Source organism: Cheilinus undulatus, linkage group 2, assembly GCF_018320785.1.
Source record: "Cheilinus undulatus linkage group 2, ASM1832078v1, whole genome shotgun sequence".
Taxonomy (NCBI): domain Eukaryota; kingdom Metazoa; phylum Chordata; class Actinopteri; order Labriformes; family Labridae; genus Cheilinus; species Cheilinus undulatus.
In genome coordinates this window covers 34,356,732-34,377,646 of record NC_054866.1, presented here as the reverse complement: position 1 = coordinate 34,377,646, position 20,915 = coordinate 34,356,732, and the positions used below count along the sequence as shown (strand labels likewise).

Genomic DNA, 20,915 nt, shown 5'->3' with positions numbered 1-20,915 from the left:
GAGTTTAAGTTTAAATTTGAAACACATTTTTAAATAAGAGTAAATAAACATTTGAATGAGGTGAAATCATATATTTGATTAATACAAGTATAACAGCTGTAAATTTTGTAAGACTAAGATAATTGGTGACTATGATTACAGATCTGGATAATGTTAAGAAAATATTAATTATTAAGATATATTTCTATAAAGACGCTGGATAGTAATGGGATGGGGGTTGAGTAAGTGTGCTCTTCATCCTACTCCTTTTCAGAAGTATAAAATCATTATATTTGACATTTTAAAATGTCTTTGTTTAGTCTATTTTGCGCTAGTTTACTTTTTGTATAGCCTGGACATGTTATAGAATCAGAACCTAATGAAAATGCCCTGGTAACAAGACCACAGTATTAAGCAGCATCTAAAAAACCCAAACAACAACTGAAGACTTTAAAAAATGGACATCAGCATTTATAAAACTACCGTCACACTTTGAATATTACAACATGTACAAAAAGTGCTGCATTAGGCTTAAAAATATTTAACTCCAGTTCTTAACTAACCTTCTAGCACCTTCGCTGTCCACCACTGAAAATATCTGTAGGTCTTAGGTGGTATATTCACTGATACACCCTGTAATCTGTTGAGCCCTCGTGCTGTTATGAAGAAGTGGGATTGTTAAGAGTACTTTGGCCTGGCTTGATTCTGCTCTTCGCGCCAGATCTTTTAGGGGGGATGATTTGCCAAGTGGCTCTTTATCTTACTCTTATTCCTCATTAAGGATGTCACCACAGTCTTGAAGTGTCTGCATATTGTTTTTTGTTTGTCCGTCACCTTTTCTTCAGTTTTTACAATCTCTTATGTACACACACAAGCTGAAATACATGCACATGCAACCATATGTTATGGCCATGCTCTAATCACAGTAAATGTCAGGATGAAAAGCTGATACCGAAAAGAGCATCACCTGGAGGTTGGGGGTTCAGTATTTACTCAAGGAATCCTCAACAGTACTTAGGAAGTGAACTGGCACCTCTCCAGCTACCCTCTAGTTCCTAATCTGAGTCCATACAGACAGAGCTACCGCCACGCCATAGCATTCCATTTCAGGAAGCTAAAGTAAATTTCATCTGTTCTATTGGTACCAACTCAATAAAGGAATTTCAGCATTTATTTTTTGCTTACAACATCTTGAAATAGCTTGTTTATCTCGTCTTGTGTATGTAGCTTACATTAATTGTAGTTTTTTTTAACTCATTATCAGACAAATACACATGCAAAGATTTGATTTTGTAGTGTGTGTTTGTTTACTGCCTTACTCAGAGTTGGATGAGATGATTGTTATCACTCTAAAGTCTGTGCATGAAATACTTAATCCTAGTAAGAATTCTGTTAGCTTAGCTTAGCATCAAGACTCTAAACAAAGCTAGCCTGAGTCTTCAGACTACAATTTTAAGGAACAATTTAAAATTTGGGAAATATGTTTAATTTGCTAACTTTTCAGTGTTTGAACAGAATTGATACAAAGTTGCCTCTCTGCTAGCTAGCTTCTCAGCAGCCAAAAGCTGACTTGGTTACGAAGACATTAGCTTCAAATAGTGTGGAGCGGTCCAAAAGGAACACTTCATATGACATTTTGGAAATGAAATCACTTTAATTAATGATTTATGGACTCTCTGTTTTTTTGTTTGTTTATGCATGCTAGTATGGAGAGTTGACATCTTTAGATACTATCTAGCAGATTAAATATGGCTTATCTGCTAGTCCAGCCAAAAAATCCTCCTATTACCCCTTCTTAAGCTTACTCATTTGCTCTTAAAACATGTTTATTTTTCTGTAGCTACTCTGCAGTATACTTCCAGCTAGGCTAAGTTAACTGTCTTTTTGCTGTAGTTTAGATATATATCATTGTAAGTCTTTCTATCCAGCCTAGACTAAAAGTGTAAATAAAGTATTTTAAGAGTCTTGAGCTCTTCCTTGAAGCCTGAGGGTTTCCTATTGTCTGTTGGCCTGTAAAAATATGAACAAGTCTGCCCCAGTAGCCCATTGCCCCAGTGCCTAAGGAGCTGTTATCCTGTTGCACAGCTGGCAGCTCTCCGCCTGCCTCGGTGTGACCAGCCTTCAGCTGACAGGTGTCACAGGGCGGTCGAGGCAGCTGTGCTCCTCAGACCATGCTCAGGTCTCTCTCTTTTTTATCGCAGTGAGGAGGAACTGGCTTCAGGCCACACAGCACAGCTGGTATGTGGGTGGGATGAGCAGAGCTGCAGACAGCACTGCTGCTCTTGAACTTGACCTTACACTGGTCAGCACCTCAGCCAGCATTGCATTATCCATAGAGAGCAGGCAGAGTCTGAATTCAGCAAACAAAATGTTCATCATATCAGCCTTCCTTGTACTTCGAATGGCCAAATATGGCTGTAAATGTTCATTCACCATGCATGTTAACAGCATATATCGTGTAATACCTGCAGCAATAATGTGGAGTATCTTAAAGTGAAACAGTACTTTTGCATGTTTTATTTATTCCCTCTCTCTCTGTCTCTATAAACCACTCAGGCACCAGCCCACACGCTCCTGGTAATATCCATGTTTTGCCCTCAACGACCTTTGCTAATGTGTCCTGGGAACCAGGTTATGATGGCGGCTTCGAGCAGACGTTCTCTGTTTGGTACGGTCCAGTGTAAGTGCTCTTACTTCACTTCAGATCAATGACTGCAGCCTTCAGAGGTGGAAAAACTACATGGAGGTTATATAATTTTAGTCTGACCTGCAGAATAGCGCCATTTCCTTGTCCTGAGCTCATTATTTATGATGGCAAAATGGGAAGTTTAATCACATGGATGTTGCAAGAAGGTTTTAGAACATATTTATAAGTATGTGCATCATCAAGTGTGTTCTGGGTAAACAAGGAGTGTCTCTACCTTATCAAACATGCAAAATTTGTTCCTGAATGTGGCCTGAACAGAACTTTTTCTTTCTGTTAATCTGCATCTTAGTAAAATAACATGTCCTCTGTTGACTCTTACAATAAAAATAGAGGATTTTTCAGTCAGATTTCACCATTTATTGCAAAATGGATGTATTTTTCTGCTTAGCAATGAAATCTTTCCTAAAAAAGATGCTCCATGGGTTAACCAAGCAGCATTTCTAAGCCCAGGAACCCCCATATATGAGGGTAAAACAAAGCGTTCAGCTACAAAGGAGGAGGCTTGACTTGTGGAGGCAAAGTTTTGCTAGGAGCATTGCAGTGTGATCAGCGTTGGTGAAGCAGGGTCAAGTGTGAAGAAGTCATAATTAACGGACTGCCTTGTTAAGGCAAGAAGCTGTGAGCTGTTGAGAGTGGTAGGAGACAATAACTCAATCAGCTGTCAGATCACTAAACAGCTGGACGAGTGACTACTATGTCCTGCCTGAACTAACGCTAAGCTTCATTCAGCAGCATTACCATATGCTGAAATAATGTTTCACTCACAGTTTCAACTGCAAATGTATGAGTCAAACTCTGTCATTGCATTGGAGAGAGATAATTATAGGCTAATGTTTCCTATTGTAGAGTCAGACACATTATAGCCTAGTAAACAACAAACTACTATTGTCTTTTGGGATATAACAGTAATAACTGACAGAGCGCTATAACTCTAACTAAAGAACTCCCCTGGTTTGATTTCACAATTATTTGCTGTAGTGATTAAGTTAATTATTTTATGGATGGAATTTTCAGGTTAAAATGTACCTTTATATATGTAGTGAAAATCAAGCTTTATTTTATGTCAGTGCATTCAGGAATTGCCTCAAAGTTTCCTTTAAACATTGAATATGCAAAAATGATCTTTTCTCAGTGTGATACTGACCTAGTATTGATGTTTTTATTATTTTGTTTTTTTTAATGGGCATCAGGACATACAGTTCATTTAAAAAGTATTCAGACCCACTTCACTTTTTTTCAATTTGTCATGTTGCAGCCTGATGCTACAGTCAAAAACATTTTAATTCTCATTAATCTACACAAAGTACCCCACCATGACAAAGTGGAAAGATAACTGGCTGACTGCTGAGTTCAGCCCTCCACATGGGTCTGTATGTGACCACCTGCCTGTACCGGCACCAGCGAACCCCACCAGTAACGCAGGTTACAGGTGGGGTTCGCCGGTGTATCCAATGGCTGCTGCCACGGTAGCTATTAGCTCAGATGTACTTTTCAGAAAGCTGCAGTTCAATTGGAACTGGACCACATTTCTTTTTTAAAACAAAAGCAAAGGGCCACACTTAAAGCTTTTCTTGGCAGAGAAGGTGTTTCTCTCCGTCCCAAAGAAGCTCCACCTACAGTCTACTGCAGCTGCAACCTGTCAGCTATCGTGGACTGCATGCGTAAAATGTAATTTTTGTCATCGCCCTGATTGGCCTGTCATGATTATGACAGGCGAAATGTTCCTCCAATCCCCTTCTAAGAATTTTTCTCAAGTCCTGCCCTTCTCAAATGCTTTCTGTGCAAGCTTCCCCGGATGAATGTGAAATACATCCATGCAATGGATATTTGAAACAGTCATTCTGGGGTGTCAGTTACCTCTGCCCTGTCCGGCATTTCAACCGGCATCCCAGATAATAGCACTCAGCAATATACTAGGCTTTATCCTAGTATTGTTCGCTTGTTTCTGACTCAGTCAACATAACTTGTATCACTTGTAAAAGCTCTTGAAACTTCTAGTCCATGTTTATTTTGACCTTTCCATGTGGTTAAAGCAGTACTTCTCATCTATTTCTTGATAATGTCCTTTAGTATGTCCTTTGATGCAGATTCTTTGATGACTGTTTGCTCTCATAATGTGTTTTTTGATAAAGATTGCAGGCCTGTTAGCAGCCCCTGTTCTGATGATCTGAGGGGCCTAGTTGCACTCTGCTGCAGTAGTAGTTCAGTGGTATGGATGGGATGAGAGTCATTAACAAATGAATTAAATATAATGAAAATCTAATAACAAAAGAATAGGAAATTAAATACATAAGAGGGAGCAAGACATTCTGAAACAACAGTGGGATGTCATGAATGATTAAAGGGAATACATTATAGCAATAAAATGTTCAAATTAAAAGCCAGACTATAGGGAAGGAGTTTAAGTTTCAGTTTAATGATATCAGCATTTTAAGCTGCTCCAACTGACTGTTACAATTGCCTCAGGGCATAAAAGTAAAAGCTGCCTCACCACAACTTTTAATTCTGCCCTCTGGAGCAAATAAAATAGTTTTTGGTGCATGAAAATTAAATTAAAAATTCCACAGCCATCCACTAAACAATACCATCTTTACAGATGATTTTATATCATGTGTATTTTTCTTTTCTCAGGTCAAAGAGAACAGACTTCGGTCCTCACGACTGGCACTCGATGCCGGTTTCTGGTGCTCAGACCTGGTTGGTGGTGCCAGGGCTGGAGCCTGGGACGGAGTACCAGTTCAGTGTGTTGGCACAGAACAAACTGGGCACAGGCCCATTCAGTGAAGTTGTGACAGTCAACACTGCAGGTGGGTACTTAATCAAAGGTTTCCCCATCCATGTTTAATGCGGCTTGACTTCAGAATCAACCCACTGAGCCATAATAAGACTCTATTTATAATTTCACAGCATCATCAGACACTGTATGATACATACTGCCCTCTAGTGATGTTTAAATTAATGTATGTACGGGAGATACTGCCAGGGGAGATGGGGTGACATTTTCACTTCATTCTCCTTTTTTTCTTTTGCTTCTTTATTTAAAGTGTTCCTGGTTATCTCTTTTTAAATCAGTACTCCCAACTCTCCAGCTGCCAGAATCCAGGAAAGAAAATTGTTGATATTCTCACTCAGGTATCTTTAATTACTACCTACTGCTCAGGAATTACTATTAAAAAGCAGCAGAGAGTGAACAGGCATTTAATAATTAGTCAGGCTTTCCCCCATCGTTGGGCTCATAATTAATATTGATGAATCCCCCCCCCCCTTCATTCAGTGTGTTTTACAGTGGCTATAACTTTTTTTTAACTTCCTAGTAACAACTTTCTTCAATAACAGAGAAAATTTTGGTCATGTTCCAGCATTCACATATGAGTGGATGTGCCTTAGTTCAACATTTTGTTATGGTGCAGTAAAGATTTTACTAAAAATATGTTTGTTTTAGTAGCATTTCTTAAGAAGGCAGTAGGTAAAGCATAGCATCTCTCATAAAAGATGTAAAAACAAGGTTATCAAAAATGGTCTTTTCAAGGGAATTATGCTTGGTTTCAGGGGTATCTTTGTAGAGACATTTGTTTTGTCCTCTTTTTCCTTTAATGCTCAAATACATTTAAAGGGAAAAAAATATTGGTATGTCTGAAATGATATGTGAATAAGTATTAAAATGATACTGATATATAACATCTAACATTGATAAAGAGATGTAATTAAAGCATTAATTATCTTAATCATCTATAGTCATCGAACAGAAAATAGGGCCAAGGGCCTGTTTCTGCAGAAACTCCTGTTTAGGTACTGTTTCTGGTTGTGTGTCATCTTCAGTCGGTAAAAAATTGTGTCATTCATTTAGAGAGGTTTGGTGGAGTCGCTTACCTTTGTTATTTTAATGATGGACCACAAGGATAAACCAACACTTCCCAGAATTCTGGGTAAATTCCTGAAAATTTTCAAGCAAATTCCCAAAAATTTCAAAGCAAATTGACCCTAAAATTTCTAATCAATTCCCAAGAATTTACCAAAACTCTGACCAATTTTTTTTAAATCCCTGAAATGTCCTGGGAACTTTTCAAAGGACACCCGTCCAATTCCCAATCAAATTCCCCCAAATTAACTAAGAAATTTATCTAATTTTCTGTGAAAATACCAAAAAATCTCAAAGCAAATTCCTTCAAAAATTTCAAATCAACTTTCCCAGAACTAGAAGTCCATTTCCCAAATTTCCATGAAATGCCTAAAATTCCCCCAAACATCCAAACAGACTTTCCAACTTCCTATGAAATGTTAAAAAATATTCAAAGCAAATTTACCGCAAAATCTTTAAAACTCTTCGAAATATAACATAGCCCAGAAATTTCCATTAATATACTTGAAAAACTCTTATTAAGTTTCCCAAAAATATCCAAACTAAATCCCTAATATTTCCATGAAAATTCCTTACAATACAGTATATAGCAATTACTCTCAAAGCAGATTCACCCTGAAATTTTCAGATTCACAAGAATTTACAAAAACACTGCCCAAAATTTCACAAAAATGATAGAAAACAAATATCCTGAAATATCAGTTTTCCAGTCAGATTCCCACAAATATGCCAAAATATTTACCAAATTTTAAGGGAAACCCCTCAAAAATCTCAAAGCAAATTCCTTCATAAAATCAACGTCCTCAAAATTACAAAAAACAAATCCCAAATTTCCATGAAATGCCCCAAATTTCCTCAAACATGTAAAAAGAGTTCCCAAATTCCCAAATTTTGGAGACCATTCAAAGAAAATTTATCCTAAAACTACCAAAGAAACTCTTCAGAATTCCTGAAAACTTTCAAATTCTCCAAAATTTCAAAGCAAACCCAACCTAAAGTGTTTTTGCATGGCCCCAAATTCCACAAAAACGACACCCTATTTCACCCAAATATTAAAATAGATTCCATTTAATATCCATTTTCCCAATCAAATTTGCTAAAAATTTTCCAAGAAATTTACATAATTCCCATGAAAATGCCCAAAAAAAACATTCAAAGAAATATAAAAACATGTCCCCAACATTTAGGAAAATGCTTGAACATTTATGAGTAAGTTTCCCAAAATATCCAAACATATTCCCTTCCATGACAATTACTTATAAATATACAGTGAATTTTTCCAAAATTTCAAGCAAATTACTTAGGCTTCAGTTATGCTGTAGGAAAGCCAAACTGTAATATCCTTATATGTACAAGCGGGATCTTAGGAAGTTAAAGATTTTTTTTGTTAAACCAAAAAGCAATTCAAAAAAGAGGGTGCAAACCAAATCAGGTCCATAAAAGTCTGCATGTTTAAGAATGTGTATGTCCCCAGGCTTTTAGATCTTATCTTTTACTTGTACAAAAAACATGGCTTTAACTTGTCCACCTACATTATGATTTGGGATTTAACTAGGACTTAAACTCCTCCTTAAGCCTATTTGTTCTCTCCAGTGAAGATTTTGAAGAAAAAAAATCCCCAAATATCAACATCAAAGACATCAAATCATTTGAATTATGCCACTATGTGACTAAGCAAACAGGCTTTCATCTGCCATTTAATCTCCAGTCTGTGCTGAGATTTATAGTCTTCATAAGCACATAAAGTGCATAAAGTGAGTTACAAAGTTCGCAGAGATGAGACCAGCTGATTCATGCTTTAATGAGCTGAGAAATGCAATAGATAATCCTCACCACAAATATTTAGGGTTGACAAAGAAGGAGAGGCACAGGTGTTACTAATGACATTATTGATGGTACTGTTCCATATAGGTGTGCCAGTAAACCATTCTGCAAAGCCACAGTTAATAATTATGTCATTAGTTCCATCTATGTTTGACAAGCCAACAATGTTTGCTGTAAGAAAGATGTATCAGTGAGTCGTGTGAAGCTGCCGCTCATAAAATCTGTCATGTCTTTGATGTAAAGCAGATTTACATGTTTGAGATTCTTGTGTTTTAATCCACCTCATGCCTCAAGGGCAAACTGCCAATATTCTTGAGTCTGTGCGTGCAGCTGCCTGAACAGAAACTGAATTAAAGGTGTATGATATTTAAAATCAATGACTCAGCCAAAAAAGAAGGCATGAAAGTGAGAAAGTGCATAGATAGGTATTTAGCACACAAAGGGAGGGACAAAGATGTGGAGGTGTTGAATGAAAGGGCAGGCACCCAGTGTCCCCTGCATGTATGGTGTCATCCCACGTGGGTTAGGCTTCCTTTACATACGAAGATAGAAATGTGAACTTTAAACCATATATCTGTCACTACCCATATTCTCACATGCCTTTACATGGGGATGAACTTTAAAAAAGCATCCATTAGAGGGAGCTGTTTCACACCAACCAATACGTCTTTGCCACCATTCATCGAAGACATTGATTTGAACAATTTATTTTACACATTTTGATGAAAGAGAAATGTGCGTTGTCTATGGCAATTAGTCTCCATGGTGATGGCTCCTGTACTTGAGGGGTAATGAAGCTGACAGCAGGAATAGGCTATCTCTTATGGAGTCTGGACACTAGTGGTAGTGTTGATGAGGGATACGGGATCAGAGGAGTTCTAAGTAGGTGGCTTGAAGGAGGAGACTGCGGTATACAGGATTAGAAGAGCCAAAGACCTATGAGGAGCTGGACTAGATGCTGATGAGCTGAATGGAGGTGGCTGGGTGGAGGAGGGTTGGGTAGGTAGTGTCTGCACTGAAATGACTGTGGCTGCGGCAAAGTGAAATATTTCAATACTTTTTTTTGTTTTAATCCTGATGATAACAGCTTACAGTTGTAAAATAAAAAATCCACTATCTTAAGATATTAATAATATCACAAAACACCAGTCCAAAAAGGATTTATTATACAGGCAGTCTGTGGCAGTGCGGTTGTCTTTTGAAGGCCAGGTTGCTCTGATAGCAGCCTTCAGCTCGTCTGTATTGTTGACTCTGGTGTCTGTCATCTCCCTCTTGACATTTTCACAGAGATTCTCTGTGTGGTTCAGGTCAGGCCAGTTGGCTGGACATTCAAACACAGTAATACCATGGTCACCAAACCACTTTCTGTGCCTCAGATTTTCCTCCAGACTCTGGGACCTTCATTTCCAAATGAATGTTTGGCAGTCCTCCGAAAGCTGCCCTCATCTCTGATGCTTTCTGCATCTTTTCATACCACAATTTTCCCTTCCAGTCAACTTTCCATGAACAAGCTTTGATACAGCCTCGAAGAACAGCCTTCCCTTTCAGCAGTAACCTTCTGTGGCATATCCTTCTTTTGAAGGGTGCCATTAACTGTCCTCTGGACAATAGTCAGGCCAGCAGTCTTCTCCATGGTTGTGGTTATGTGTACTGAACCAGAGAAACAGAATGAAGGCTCTGGAAACCGTTGTAAATGGTACTTTTCCACAATATTCTAATATTTTGAGAACAGGATTTTTTTTTTTAAATGAGCTGTAAGCCATAATCATCAAGATTAAAACAAAAAAGTCTCGGAATAATTCACTTTTTATGAGATGAATCTAGAAATCATAAAAGTTTTACTCTTTGTAGTACATCATGGGGAAAGAAAAAAAACCTTTTACATAGTATTCTAATTTCTTGAAATGCACCTGCATATAGTAATAGTTTCTAACCAATTCATACGATCTTTCCTCAAAAAATCCACCACCATTTCTCTGGCTTGAAGTGTCAGTTGCACTGCTAAACATCGACCCACAATATTCAGTGGTTTTGAAACGTTTGTTCCATATTCATAAGCTTCAAGAAAACATACTGAAATATAAACAAAATGAACCCACAGTAAAGTCAGAGGACTCTGTAAGTATCTCTTTATCTATGTACAAATCAGACCAAGAGCAGAAATGAGCTTCAAGTTTGGTACCATGGGAAATAGTGTTTAATGTATAACTAAAAACCAATTTTCTGTCTGTGAAACTTCAAAACCAATCTTAAATTTGATTTTAGGCAACACTCTTAACCATTTGGTGAGTTTTCTTACAGTACTTGTTGTGTCATCCCAATTCTGCTGCACTTTGCCAAGAAAAACCTGTCATCATTTAACAAAGGCTAAATGAGGCTTGCAAATTTGTGACCTAGTTCACACAGTCAGATAGCAGCCAGTAGAATAATGGCCATGGCCTATTATGTATTTTAGTCATACTCTGTTTCCTGTAAATACAGTCCATAATTATTTCCTGTAAAAATATTTCTGTGTTTGTAATGATCAGCTCAGTCTCATCAGACAGGAGAATAACTGAAGCTCTGCTACTGTTGTGTTGTGTTGCCTCTAAAGTAAACAACTATTGTGTTCTTGTTTTTCCTGAACCCTGTATGCTCTACTGTACCAGTAGTTAGAGATTTGTAGGGGTTTTCACTCTAGATTTTGCTTTCAGACATCTGATTGCATCATGCCTAACATAATTTCTAAAGATAAAATGAGTATTTTCAGTTTTAATTCCTCTAAGTACCTTTTATTCAAAGTAATTATCTTTAACTTGTTTTTTTTTTTTTTTTTTTTTTGCAATAGAAGCAATAAAGAGTCACAGATGACTGCACGTTTTGAGCTTTGTTTACACAGCTGAATTTTGAGGGAGCCTCTTTAGAGGAAGCTCGCAGTATTGAGTCAAAGGTCAGGTAGAGTACCTGTGAGGGCGTCTCTTCATAAACACTCTACTCTCTCAGGGTGTACCACATATTTCAAGCTGAGTGACTCAAAGCACCGTTTACACAATACATAAAGGCTACCAAAACATTTCTGTTACACTCAGCCCAGTTTGTAAGACCTACTGACCCCATTCAGCTTTTAGCCACGCTTGGTTCAGAAACTAGCACTGTAGGTCTTTTGGTCAGTCAGTCCACCACTTACATTTACCGACCAGGGTGTCTTTAAACTTTATGTGGACAATCCGTAATCAAACAATGAATTTAGCTTATCTTAAGACGTAAGGATGCATGTCCCCTGAGAGCTTCTGACAAGTTGTGACCTGGACATTCACTGTGAAATAATAACGTATCATTATGTAACATTACAACACATGAAGCAAGTACTCTTATTTCTTGAGTAAACCACTGGGTGGAGTGACAGTGCAGCAGCCATGTCTGGAGTGTAGTTCCGGCTTTGCATTTACCTTTAAAACATCTCCGTCTCTTAATGTTCCATGATTTTTTCATAGGGTGGTGAATGTGCAGGTCACAACTCAACAAGAGCATTTTGGAGTTGTTGGATTGTGTATTTGATGAGTTTGATGAGGGAAAGCCGGACTACCATAAGACACCATAGCGTTAGCTGAGCAGCTTCCATCTCACCGCAGATCTAAAAATAGCTTGCACCGACAACTAAAGGTACCAAACCTATTAGTAAGACTATAGGCAATGGGCGATTTTGCCAAAATGTTGAAGTATCCCTTTAAATCCTTCTCAGGATGCTTGGCAGCCATGTGCTAGTCATGTCATTGTGAGTAGTCAATAGTCAACATCCTTTGGCCAAAATCTTTCTTCAGCTCATGCTTGCATGACTGTAAATTTGCAAGCAGCTCTTGGCTTTGGTGTAATTCTCAGTTAAAGTTATGTTTGCATTTGTCTGTCTGCACTCCGAATACGTTTCTTTTGGGCTAACTTGTCTTTTGTTTGACAGGCTCCCCTCTGGGTACCCCAGAACCACTGGTGCTTCTTACTCCACCACGGTGCCTCACAGCCAATCGCACGCAGCACGGTGTCCTCCTCACATGGCTCCCTCCAGCAAACCACTCTTCGCCCATCGATCGTTACATCATGGAGTTTCGCCTTGGAGAGCGGTGGGAGGTTCTGGATGACCTGATCCCATCCACTGAGACCGAGCTCATAGCGAGAGACCTTGTTCAGGTCAGTCACAGACACATCTCAATATAAGAGTATGGGGGTTATGAACAAGGAGAATTAATTATGGACTGTTTTTGTCAACATTCTACTGTTTTCATGGTACCAGGGCATAACAGAGAAATATACTCTAATGAGGTGTTTTATCTAGCCATACCCACTGTGGTTTACAGGACTGACATAAGACTAACTTTACTCTTACAGTAAAAGAATATGATATGACATTTTTGCTTTCTGTGCATTGAAATAAGCTAGTTGCCACATACAGTATATGTTCAAAAATGAGAAATGGAAAAAGAAGCGTATGTTCATGTCAATCTACCAGGAGTCCTGGTATGAGTTTCGGGTGATGGCTGTCATGGATGACCTGATCAGTGAAAGCAGCAACGTAGTGGGTGTGTCCAGCACAGGTCTGTTTTCTATATAAACTATATCATATAATTCAAAAAGAGATGCCTGAACTCTTTAGAAGAGTTTTATGTTGGTTTTAATCTCTTCTCTTTGCCCCATCAGATCCCTTCCCCCCTGCTGAGTTGCCTGATGAGGGGCTGGCACGGCCCGTGGTCGCGGGTGTTGTGGCAACAATCTGTTTTCTGGCAGCAGCAGTACTGTTCAGCACTCTGGCAGCTTGCTTTGTCAACAAGCAGCACCGCCGCAAACTCAAACGTAAACCAGGTCGGTCTCCTGTCTACCTATGATTCTCTGCTGTGAACATCGTATATGTGTAACCACAGCTGATTACTTAACGGAAGTCATGTCACTGTGCCAGATGTAGGGCTGGGAATTATGGCATAGACATGAAATTTAATTTTTTTCTATCTGTTCATTTGCACATTATAAATCAAATTATAACAATGCAAGATAATTTCAGCAAATAACTGAGGGAGGTTGGAGGCAAGATGAGCGTATCAAGGTATATATCTACATGATGTAGAGCATTTCAATCAGATCTAAGATATGATACATATTTTTAGTAAAATTAATGACAGCTTTAATTGCCTTTTAACTGAAGAAGTGGTGCTCTGTTTTTTAAAGTGCATTGATTAAGGAAGGAGGAAAGGTGAAAGTCCTTAGAATGAATGAATCTCTGCAGAAGACTTTTAAAAGTTCTAAAAAGTGCTGGGTAGATCTAACCTTGCAAAGCAGATGGATACGCCCATTTCCTTGTTTTTCACTGGCGAATCCATCTTGCAAAGCTCCCAGCTGAGCAGTTTGGGCCCAGTTAGAAAGTGACAGGACCAATCAGCAACTAGGGGCAGTACTTTCAGGAACATTAGAGTTGTGACGTAAACAAACAGCAGTAAAAGCTGGTGTAGTTATGGAGGAAGAGATTAGCGTGGATGCTGCTAAAGAGGAGGACTCTACTGTATACGCTAGGAGGTCTGCAGGACTATTTGCAATATTGATCGCTTCTATGCCAGGTAGTTCAATTAAACTGAGGTAAAAATTGCAGTTTTGTAAAGTGTAGGAATCATACTGATTTTAAATGAAAATTTTCTGATAACTTAATGGTAGAGGTCCATCTAGAGCTGTAAAGTAGGCTACTAACTTTCCTCAATTCCTATTCATTCCTAATGGCTGTCCCCCACTTCCTGACCCCCGACAGACATTTCTAGTCACATGATTGCAAACAACCTATTGATTATGTCCGTGTTTGGATTTAAATGTTTGTCATCTTTTCCAACAAATCAGTGTCAGTGTTTGGACAAAAAGTACTGGTCCGAAAGTTCATTTGATTACAACTTCTACACAAAACACTGAGAGGGAGTTGTATGATTGACTCTTAAAAGTCAGCAGGATGTCTTTCTTGTAATTTGAGAACTCTAATTACTCTTGAGCAGTGTGTAAATAAAAGATTAGTGGTGTAAAGATAATCCGATATGAATTGGTTAACCGATCTTGACTTCAGCGGTCCGATGGCATTGGTCATCGGTGGGTAAAAATGCGGCACGAACTGGTCTTTGGACAGGCTTTAATGTTAGAGATCGGTTCACTGAGGCTCTGCTGTTTGTTGTCATAGCCCTTTCCGCCATGCTCTGGCTCAGCGTCTGTAATCTCGCACGACCAGCGGTGACCTTTTACCTTTTAATGAGAGTTACGTTCGCCATAGGTGCTCACTAGGTAGCTGGATATGTTTCACCGGTTGTCGCCTAAATGTCTTTCAGTTACAGTGCTGCACCTCAGGAAAAAGTCATGTGGACTATATACGAAGGAAGGATAACTTTCGAAATGTCTGCCCATCTTCAATTGAGAACTACAGCAGCTCTTAAATCTCACTTGTTGAGACGACAGAGCTAAAGTTTTGCTAAGATGCTATGGCTAAACACAGCACAAACAGACAGAACATAAACTCTTTTCTGAGTTAAAACTCAGAGAAGTCTTCAGTTATCACCATAACAACAGCCCCTTTATTTACAGGGCTTACCATCGTAACGTGTTGTTGGGACTGATTGATTTGATGACATAATCAATACATCTGAACCAAATGATATGATATTTAACAGAAAGGACTTCACTGAGCAAGAGATCAACTGTTCTCCAGTGAATAAATTTAAGTTGTGTGATTTTGGTGTTGTCTGATTTTTATGTAGATTTTTAATGGACGCTTTGTTGTACCATCAACCTGCTGGGGATTTCAGATGGAAATTAGCCTATGGCTACAATCTGGCACATTTACATGTCCATGTTCATTAATGTGCATTGTCCTTTGTAATAAATAAATAAACAAATAAATAAGAATTAAAACAAGAACAGATACACAGAGAAAGAAAATAACAATGTTTTTGCGACATATAGACTGAATACTCACAATAAGAAGAATTATGAAAGGAAGAAAAGTATGGAAAGCTGTTTTAATTTGACTATTTTCAATATTATTTTAACCTCTTGTTCTCCTGTACTAGCAGACACACAGAGTTCTGTTAATCCAAATCTCCTTGTGAATTTAAATTTGTTTCAATTTGTGCTTCTTGGGAAATTTTGATATTTAGTTTGTACTGTTATCAGGATTAATAATGCTAAGGAAGTTACAAGTACAGAAGGACAAACATGTACCAGTAAAAACTCATTTTAATATTTATCTCCCAATTTAATGTCAAAGTAAGACACCTGGGCACCTGGGTGTGATGAAAACTTTGTTAAACATAATTTCAGAATGTTTGCACAGGAGGCCTGGCATTTAGTCTGTTTTATAAGATCAAATAAACATAGATTATTATTAAATTATCTTGTTTTCCCCTTTTTTGGTAATTTTTGTTAAAGCAAAAAGTTATTTTGATTTTATAATCAGATTGTACCGGACTGAACTGAATCGAATTGGATCAGACTGAATCATTCTGTATTTAATTAATCATCAGGGAAATGACTTTTAGTCTGTGAATCGAAATTCGAATCGAATCGTCTTGAGAAAGAGAGATTCACACCCTATAAAAGATGCATCATTTTGTTTACAGGGGCCACCAAAACTAACAGACAGTAAAAATGTTAAAATCTTTACTTTCCATAAACACAGTTTATTGATTGAATTGATTTAAAATTGATTTACTAAACTTAATTTCAATGGAAAAAGAGACACATAATGACAACAATACACTGAAAAAGTACAGAAGGATCCAAAACATTTTCAAAGAGACCCAAAAGTACAAAAAAACTGGTTAAAAAGAGTTGCAAAATGACTGCAAGTATAATAAAACTTACAATAAGAGCATGCAAAATGACAACAAAAAATTAGAACTACTTCAAAGAGATGCATTATGAAAACATAGAGCTAAAAAAAATGAGTTGAATTACAATCATATTAAAATGACTTCAAAGACATAAAATGCCCACAGAGACAAAAGCATTGCTGTTTAAACTATATAATGCTAACAGGCCCTTTACATGTCATAATCCATCCAAGTGTCTGACTTCTTTTCATGGTATTCAACAGAAGAAATGCTAAAATTAAATGTTTTTGTCCTCTCAGATCCTCCCTTGTCGGTGACACACTTCAGGAAAAGCATTGAGTCACCGTAAGTAGAGTCAACGACGGAGCCCCTGCAGTCTGCCAGAGGGGGCTGCTGCTGTGCATGTTCTGATACACCTCTAACATATCAACTCTTCCTGTGCATGGTTTTAATGGTACACATTTACCATAATTAACTGTAAAACTACAAACACAGACAGTATTTCAAAGCCTTATTAGCAGTGCTAATACGATCATAATACACTGTTTGCAGTGCATTTAGACAATAGTGTGTAAATATGCTAAATGTGCACAACAAAGAGCTTGTAGAAGCAATACAGACCATGTGAACGATCAAAAACGTTAACGCCATGTTCAGAGTGCTTGAAAGGTGTTTGGGAACATGAACAGTAGCAGCCTCTAGCGGATCTCGGGCAAATAAAGCAAAATTCACAGAAGCCAAGTCAGCATTTTAAGCACATTACCAGGAGTGCCCAAGCTGCAGTATGTGTATTGATTTTTTATCCATCTGTATTCTTTAACCTCAAACGCTGTGTGCTTTCTGCATGATTCTAAATGTAAAAAATGCTCTTTTTTTGTTTATCTGCACATTAAATGTACAAGATCTGCTACATGTGTGTAACTGTCTGTCTGTGTGTAAATCTTGTGTACATGTATGACTGCATTACAACCTCAGAAGATCATTTAAGACAATAATATGTGTTAACAATAGATGTTTGCCTGACACCAAAGGTAAAATTGCAGTATAAAACTTGTCCCTTCAGTTCAGGAAGTTTTACACCTAGTTCTTCCTGTTAGTGGCATAGTCAAAGGTGAACCAGGCCCATGTCATTTGTCTCCCATCGCAGGCCTCCTCTCACCCCCTTGCCAGGGGTAGAGCCCTGCTGGGACGAGCCTGCCAGGAGCAGTTTCTTGCCCCCGCCCGCCAGCCCCCTGTGAGTGCCTGCTTGCACCCAAATACAGAGCGTGCTGTACTGCACTGGCTTGGCTGCATGGTTAATGCATTGCATAGAAATGATCAACCAATGATGACTATTTGTTATAGTGAAGCCTTTTTTGCATGCACAGACTCCCACACACCATGCAGGAATTTAGTGCATTAGTTGTTGTACGGTTAGTTGCATGTACGGTTTAGTACAGTCTCTTGATGATGTATGTTACCTGATGCATTCAGGGACTGAGTAAGTGTCTACTATGCTGCTCCTGGTGTGGGCAAATGAGGCCTGGTTAGATGTCATCTGCTTCCTCACATCACCATTTGGTGCAGCATATGGAAATTAGTCTTACGTCTGCTCAAGAGGGTGAAGATTCAGTAGATCCGTTGTCATGGTTGTGTCATTGGTTCTCCTCTCATCCTGTCATTTTGCCTTGGTTCATTAGCTGCTGTGCTATCTGGATGCTGTTGCCCCCATAAACTGCTCATTGTCATAATGTGGTTCATTATGGCTGCCTTGATAGTGTACTTTGGCTTTGTATTGTTTCAGCTGTTTAGATAGTCACATCCATGCCTTTTTAAGTTAAACATCCCTTTTTCCTTTGTTCTTATTCTTTTTTGCATTCTCATTTTGGTTTTATCAGCTTCATGTTGAATTAAGACAGTGTCTTGTGTCTGCATTTTTATAAGGTTATCTTCGGGGAAGATAAGTCCAGAGAGCTCCCCTCCATCTCGGCCCCGCTCTCTCTCTTCAGAGGGTTCACACGGTCCAGGCCTGTACGTTAGGAAGCTGCCCAGCCCTCAGAGAGAAAAAGACAAAGAGCTCTCCTTCTACAAGAAAACCAAGCGTGCCATAGCCAGCAAGAAATACAGTGTGTCCAAGCATGAGGCTGAAGTCACTACACCGATTGAGCTGATAAGTCGTGGCCCCGACGGCCGTTTCGTCATGGAGACCAGCCCGCCACCCCGCCGCATCCAGGGCTTCCCCTTCGCAGAGGAGTCTGACATGTACCCTGAGTTCCGGCAGTCTGACGAGGAGAATGATTTTGACCCCGGGCCTCTGCCGCCCATCATGCCCACGCTGCGGCCCCAGCTCTCCCCAACGTCCTCCAGCCTGGAGTCAACGCAGCCCCCCACCTACAGCCCCCGCCTACACAGGCCCATGGAAGGTATGAGCTTTGCAGAGGGCAGTGCACTTCACGCCTCAGGGCAGGCCCCCGCCTCCCGCTACAGGGGCTTTCCCCAGGGCCCATTCTATGGGTATCTAGGCAGCCGCACTGAATCAGGGATCCCACCACCATTCTACATGCCTGACATCAGCCCGCGTAGCTCCGCTCTGTCCTCCCCCCCAGGCACTGCCGAGGGGCCCTTTGGTTACCCCTCCATCCCTGAGGAGAGCGGAGAGATGGAGCACCATCAGTACACCGCCTCTGGCCATTCTCTGTCTCACACTCACAGCCCTCCTCCTCGTTCACCTGAAAGCTGGCAGCCTCATGAGTTACCCTTCCTGGGCTTAGAGGGCCCACGGTTCATATACCCACCCCACCATCCCTTACATCACCCCCAGGACCTCCCTGACCCACCCCCATACCCTCCCCATACTCTCCCCCCAAGTCGTCTGCACTTCCCATCCCTAAAGGATCCAACTAGCCCTGGACTCCTGCAGCTGGAGGTCCCAGTGGCTCCCTCTGGCAGAGATAGGCCCCTGGGGCCCCCGGTTAGGCGTTTAGCTATGCAACAGGCCCAAAGTCTCGGCCAGCTCAGACACACGGCCCACGGTGTGGGTGTACCAGTGTTGCCTTACCCTGACCCGGCAGCCCGCGCAGGGAGCCCAAGCACAGCCCCCAGTAGTAGCCCTCAGTCCTGGCTCAGCCCGAGGGCAGGGCGCCGGGCAGACCCCAGCCTCCCCCCACTAGTACTCCAGCCCTCCCGCCTGTCACCTCTCTCCCAAAGCCCCCTTAGCACCCAACCGGGCTCCCCAGACATTCTCGTGCGGCCCCCTCCACGCCCCAGCATCCTCCGCACCTCTCGGTCTCTGGAGATGCCTGAGATCACCCTCCAGCCCTCGGCTACTGTCAGTTTCTCTCGGAGGTCCTCCCTGACCGCCTCCCCTACTCAGGGTCAGGGTGCCAGGCAGCCCAGCCCCAGTTACCACGCCCACATGTCGTATGCCTCTACTGCAGCCAGTTACCCCTCCCAGTCCCCCTCTCCCCCTCCAGAGGGCAGGGATGTGTTCGGGCAGAGGCCATCCCAGAGAAGGACAGAGGAGGAGATGCTGCCCTCAGAGCCCTCTCAGCTCCAGATATCAGCCTCAGGGTAGGTGATCCACTCCAGTTGAGAATAGTCACTTATTTCTGTAGAAAGGGGAGTCTTGTCTCCTCATCTGCTCTTATTCCAAATATCTTAGTCCAAATATTTTGATGTCTCCATTTAGACACTATTTAGATGCATATTGTACTTGAATATGCAGAGGGCATGTAATAGCATTTAGCACACATTGTATATATTCATAAAAATTACCTAAAGCATGTGAAACTTAATTTGATACTGTGTTATTGTCTTTCTCATCTCTAGCACATAATAACTTTAGGGAGTCTCATGATCATAATGCAAATGTAAGTTAAAAAAAACTATAAGAACATATGGGTTAAAAGCTAAGCTGTAAGAAGTAGAATCAGATTGTTTGTTAAAGCTGTACTGTTTCTTTAGCCCTTAGTTTTAATCACTGAAACTTTGAAATGTTCATTATTTCAATAACATGAATTTAAATCGATCAGATTAACATGTAATTAAGTTTCAGAGTGAAAATGTAATAACTGATTTACTTTAAAAGTTTTATGCATTCTTAACTTTAACATCTAGTATACTGATGAACATTTACATACTATTATCCCACTGTATTACATTCAAAGAAAAAGGGCCCATATTTTCTGAAAGATCTACTTCAGTGAGTTTTTAAATATAAGCAATGATTTCTTAGAATTTAAAAATGTTTACTCATTTTTGCTGGGTAGGAACCACTGAGCTGTCATCAAAAATAAACCTTTGGGTTGCCAGCATACAGTATCATTTAGTCACAGTAACAAACAATCAGGTCTTGAGTGACAAATGTTAACAGATCTTAAAGAGCCAAGAGTGTCTGAATTTCCAATATGTCACCAACACTAGTAATTCCTCTGCAAAGAATTCTCCCTCAGCTTTGACAAGTCATACATGAAGGGTTATTGTGTTATCCAGTCGATAACATTTTTATAACGGTCGAAGCGCTCGGCAGCCCTTTTCCAAATGATCAGAGATCTGGTCCAGCCAAACCTTCAGACTTGACCACTCATACAGACTCGCAGACTTCCTGGGTGAGTTCCCAGGAAGTCTGTGAGTGTTGAGGGCTGTCCAAACCCACAATTTATCCCTGCCAACACCTCCAAGTGGGGCCAACACAAGCTTCAACTGGGTCAGCTGTGCCTTTCTGGGAATTGTGCTCTGAGTGGTGTTG

General features: G+C 40.0%; 1 protein-coding gene across 2 annotated transcripts in view; it reads left to right on the top strand.

The window, feature by feature from the left end:
- The window catches only part of igsf9ba (immunoglobulin superfamily, member 9Ba), a 126,627-nt gene that overhangs the window by 94,331 nt on the left and 11,381 nt on the right, over window positions 1-20,915 (top strand). For both annotated transcript variants that reach the window (XM_041797552.1, XM_041797561.1), the window contains exons 12-18: window positions 2,536-2,659; window positions 5,318-5,493; window positions 12,304-12,530; window positions 12,850-12,934; window positions 13,038-13,199; window positions 16,489-16,534; window positions 18,113-19,738. In XM_041797552.1, the coding sequence (XP_041653486.1) occupies window positions 2,536-2,659; window positions 5,318-5,493; window positions 12,304-12,530; window positions 12,850-12,934; window positions 13,038-13,199; window positions 16,489-16,534; window positions 18,113-19,738 (2,446 nt within the window). The remainder of the gene's footprint in view (window positions 1-2,535; window positions 2,660-5,317; window positions 5,494-12,303; window positions 12,531-12,849; window positions 12,935-13,037; window positions 13,200-16,488; window positions 16,535-18,112; window positions 19,739-20,915) is intronic.